At 40.1% G+C, this 5,150-nt stretch overlaps 1 protein-coding gene across 1 annotated transcript in view; it reads left to right on the top strand.

The window, feature by feature from the left end:
• Positions 1 to 3,273: 3,273 nt before the first annotated feature.
• LOC143281408 (iron-sulfur cluster assembly 2 homolog, mitochondrial-like) overlaps positions 3,274 to 5,150 on the top strand; it is a 4,278-nt gene continuing 2,401 nt past the window's right edge. Inside the window, exon 1 of the mRNA XM_076586618.1 lies at positions 3,274 to 3,286. Within this exon, the coding sequence (XP_076442733.1) occupies positions 3,274 to 3,286 (13 nt within the window). The remainder of the gene's footprint in view (positions 3,287 to 5,150) is intronic.

Here is a 5,150-nt window from a genome sequence, read left to right as displayed (position 1 = left end):
TGGTATTTTTCATTGTGTGTAACTGATATTCCAGTTACTGCTATTCGTTTTATCAGTGATGATGAAAATATTAACAACAATATAATGATGATGATAATCATGATAATGAATTCTTATACAGCACTCTGTCTAGAAAACTGTTCTATTTGTGTACAAAACACATCATATTCTACATAACATAATTACACATTAATGTTGCACATGTACACATCAACGTGCACATAGCAAACTGTACGTATTAAAATAGTATGTAAATAGATAAAAACACACAACACATACATAGCCTACATGTATATACATGCATACATGCATACATACATACATACCCCTTTCACCCCCATCCCCTTCCCTGCTCCACCCACAAGCACTTGCAAATGCATGCGTGCTCTTACACACACACACACACACACACACACACACACACAAATACCTATAAGCATACACAAACATACCACATATGTACAGCATATTCTTTTTGGATGGACATGTCACAACCAGACCTTTTACTGGTAGAAGAGATGTGTTTTAAAGCCAGATTCAAATGATGTATTCGACCCAGCTCATCGTCTTACTGCATTACGTTTTCTCCAACAGATTTCTCTGCACGCAGGTGTTTTTTTGTTTCATATCAGAGTAGATTTTGTCCTCGGAATTTTGCCAAGGATCACCCTTTTGTTGCCCTGGGTTCTTTTGAGCGCGCTAATTGCATCCTGCACACGGGACCTCAATTTATCGTCTTGTCCGAATGACTAGCGCCTAGATCACCACTCACGGTCTAGCGGAGGGGGAGAAATTCTGGCGAGTGGTATTCGATCCCGTCCCTTTAGATTCTCTCGCTTCCTTGGCAGACGCGTTAACACAAGGCACCACACCACTGACCTATGAATCAATGTTCCCGTCCTATCATAATCTTTGCCGACCCTGTCTGTCCACCTTAGACATTCAACCAGCACAAACAGCTAATGAATACATCGGAATAAGCACTACATACAAGGACAAACAAGGAAAATGATGACGAAAACCAATACTTCCGAACTACGAGTTCGGATAGAGACTAGGTCTTCAAGGCTCACTTTGCGAAGCGCGCTTAATCCAACAATTCTGTATGATAGTCAGTCGTGTCCGACTGTGACTATCAGAACAGCAGAGGAGGCAACTGCTGTCCCGACTATCTGGGCTAGAATTTGATTATAGTGGAGAGTGTCTTGCCCAAGTTACATCCCCACTCTCTCGGCCAAGAGAGTTTTAGGACAGTCGGCGTTTGGATGGTTCTCAAAGGCCAACTAGCCCCCAAAGGCTGCAGCACAAAGAGCCAGTGCAAATTTGCCTCCTAGTTTGAGAGTCATAAATCAACAGTGGACTCATAAAAAAATAACAGCAAAACAGATAATCTGGTGAAAAGACATACTAGTGTGAACCTGGCTTTTTACCGGTGAATTTACAAAGCATTGATATTCTGGCTACAACCAGTCACTGTATCGCCTGAATGGTATATCATGCTAAATGAAAATTGGATGAAGAAACAAAGTTCTATTGTGCGTTTACGTTTTCCCCAAAAGGCCATGTTGCTACTTTGACCATTGACCTCTGACCGTGTTTCTTTTCACGGGTTTTGTTTTCTTCGTGACCATTCAATGTTCCAAGTTTGCTGGAGATCATGTGAAAAACCTTCACTCTCTTGCACGCAGAAATATTTCCCATCAACATCATATGCCAAGTTGTGACCTTGACCTTTAACCTTAGAGTTTCTCTAAGGATTATGCTGTATCCATAACCTGTCACAAGACCAAGCTGTTTTTTTCTACTTCGTCAAATAATGACCTTGATGGTTGACATCTCACAATGCTTACCATGACTTGGAAGGGTTTTTATCCATACCTGCCATCATGCCAACTTTGGTTCCTTGCCTCATGTACTTGGCCAGAAAATGCCAACGTTGAATTTTACCACGGACACACACACACACACACACACACACACACACACACACACACACCCCTTGCTTTGAACTGTCCCTGCACAAGATCAAAGACCATGTAATGTAAGCATATGAATCACTACAGGCCTGTATAGTGTTTGACCAGATTAAGCGCTGTGTAAATAGATAATGACGACGACAATAATAATAATAATGATAATAATAATTCATGATAATCATGTTCGACTATAACCATCCGGAAGAACAGCGGAGAAGGCAACTGCAGTGTCCAGACTGTCTGTCTGTGCTGGAATTTGATTATAGTGGAGAGTGTCTTAATTACCTCCTAACTTCAGAGTCCTGGTCCTCAGTTCACAAATGACTAAGCTATAAACGACTGCGGAGACTAAGCCATGCATTGATCATACAACTCTCACTAATTATAGCTGCTGGTCCAATTGTAAGCTAATGCCAATCTGTTATGTGAGCTGATCGTTGGGCCTAATACTACTACTACTACTGATGATGATAATGATGATGATGTTAATAATCATCATTATCATCATCATCATCATCATAAATGCGCTCTATCTCCTCGGCACAGGGGCCCACATCAACATGAGAAACTATGGTTACATTCATTAGCATCACGCTGACAGGGCACTTAAAACAAGTAATCATATGTGTAAGTGACGAAGCGCGCGCGCGCACACACACACACACACACACACACACACACACTGTGCACACTGACACACGCACGCACGCACACACACACACACACACACACACACACCACCACCACCACCAACAACAACAACAACAACATAGGACTAAACCCAATCAGCGAGACAAACGCAGAGTCGGGGAATAATGGGTAGAGATAGTTGTGATTTTTCGTATGACTTTCAGGCGCCTTTGGACTGACAAGGCAGACAATTCACTCCAAGGCCAATTTTAACATCACTGGCCTTACTTCCCTTGAATTGAAAACGCAGCAACAGACGAAAACAAAAAATGAGTTCGGCATCAAAGCAATGCGTTCGTCTTCTCTTCAGCAGACCCAGGTAGGCATAATTTCTGGTCAGCTCATAGTTTTGTAATTTAGTATCCTACGTAATTTCCTGCGGTTAGATCCTAAACTCTCGGATTCGTTAAAACGAAAGTTTTCACGGGGAGCTTTGCAGTGCAGACATGTGAGAAATCTAACGTGTAATTCATGTTGTTGGGTTTGTTTGGGTTTTTTTTTTTTTGTTGTTTTGTTGTTGTTTTTAGTCAAGAGTTGGGTGTGAAAACGAAGAAACAATTCCACATGTTTACATTGATGACGGCGACTGTCACAGAACAGAGCTAGTATGAGGAATGAAGGTGAGGTCTAAAACCAATCTAGGACTGTTAACTTGGCATGTCAGTTGGTTGATTAAGCCTTTTGAATGGATGCGAGCGAGGAAGCGGAGGTTACTCTTTTTTTCTTTTCTGTTTTTTTGTTGTTGTTGTTTGTTTGTTTGTTTGTTTTTGTTGTTTTATAAAGAAGAAAAGTTGAGGCGGAGGGGGCTGGGGGTGGGGGGTGGAGTGGGGTTATAGCTTTATCAGGTCAGCATGCTTCCAGATAATTCTAGAACTACACGGTTAGGTGCATGACTGATATTGATTACTGATTGCCAAGTTCATAACAGTTTCTGAATTTAAAACAACAACAACAACAACAACACACACACACACACACACACACACACACACACACATATATATATATATATATGTGTGTGTGTGTGTGTGTGTTATCACCATGTAATTTTTACCCTCATTATGTCATTATGTTTTCAGAAACTGTCAAATTTGTCATTATGTCTAATAAGAATACCAATGTTTCTACCAAAAAAAAAATAATTTGCAGAGCAGTGTGTATACATTCATATATATGATATGCATGAAAATCTGTCTTCATGCTTGCAAAGTGCAACACACACTTATGATGCACTCAGATGTGTGCTGCATGCACATACACACACACATAGACAGCCCACATGCACATGTATCATTTGTGCAATGGCATAATTAGTCAGGCATTGGTCTTCTGATCCAGTTGAACAGTGATCAGAGTGCCAGGCCCTGTTCTGACATGGTGCTTTACTCTGTGTCTCCTCACTCCACCTACCTGGGATGTGATTGGGGGCCTGACTTAGGGCAGGTGAAAATCCGCAGGAGTAGTAGAGGTTTTGGTCCCCCCCAACCTTTCTTTGCTGAGACTTTTTAAGGAAAATAATACCATTAATTAATTTGTTTGTTTTTCTTTCTTTTTTTTCTTTCTCCCCCCCCCCCCCCCCATTTTTATTTACTCTAGTTTGTTTACTCATTTTCTTTCTTTCTATCTTTCTTTCTTTATTCATTTATTGATATATATTTATTTATGTATGTATTTATTTATTTATTCTTTTATTTGTTTATTCCTTTATTGCTTATTTATAATTTTTATCATCATCATCATTGTTATTGTTATTATTATTATTGTTATTATTATTAATTTTATTATTATTATCATTATCATCTTCATTATCATTGTCATCATTACTTTAAAACAAAAATGATTTGTTTATTTTATTTTATTTGGTTTCATTTTAATATTTTTATTCTGTTTTCCCTCAAGGCCTGACTAAGCACGGTGGGTTAGGCTGCTGGTCAGGCATCTGCTTGGCAGATATGATGCAGCGTGTATGGATTTGTCTGAATGCAGTGACGCCTCCTTGACTAACTGAACTGAACTGAACTTATGAAGACACAGTGAATGTAATTTCACCATCCCTGTTGCCATGAAAGGCTATGGGGCTGGGTTTTTTGGGGTTTTTTTTATAATGATAATTTTTGATGGATGTTTAGAATATGGTATTTTTGATTATCCAGAAATAGCAAACAGAAGTAACTGTCGTATATGGAGTGGAGTGATGGCCTAGAGGTAACGGGTCCGCCTGGGAAGCAAGAGAATCTGAGCGCGCTGGTTCGAATCACGGCTCAGCCGCTGATATTTTCTCCCCCTCCACTAGACTTTGAGTGGTGGTCTGGACGCTAGTCATTCGGATGAGACGATAAACCGAGGTCCCGTATGCATCATGCACTTAGCGCACATAAAAGAACCCACGGCAAGAAAAGGGTTGTTCCTGGCAAAATTCTGTAGAAAAATCCACATCGATAGGAAAAAAACAAATAAAACTGCACGCAGGAAAAAATACAAAAA

This window comes from Babylonia areolata, chromosome 4, assembly GCF_041734735.1.
Source record: "Babylonia areolata isolate BAREFJ2019XMU chromosome 4, ASM4173473v1, whole genome shotgun sequence".
Taxonomy (NCBI): Eukaryota; Metazoa; Mollusca; class Gastropoda; order Neogastropoda; family Buccinidae; genus Babylonia; species Babylonia areolata.
The sequence above is the reverse complement of the archived record's forward strand: the minus strand, read 5'-3'. Positions and strand labels throughout refer to the sequence as shown.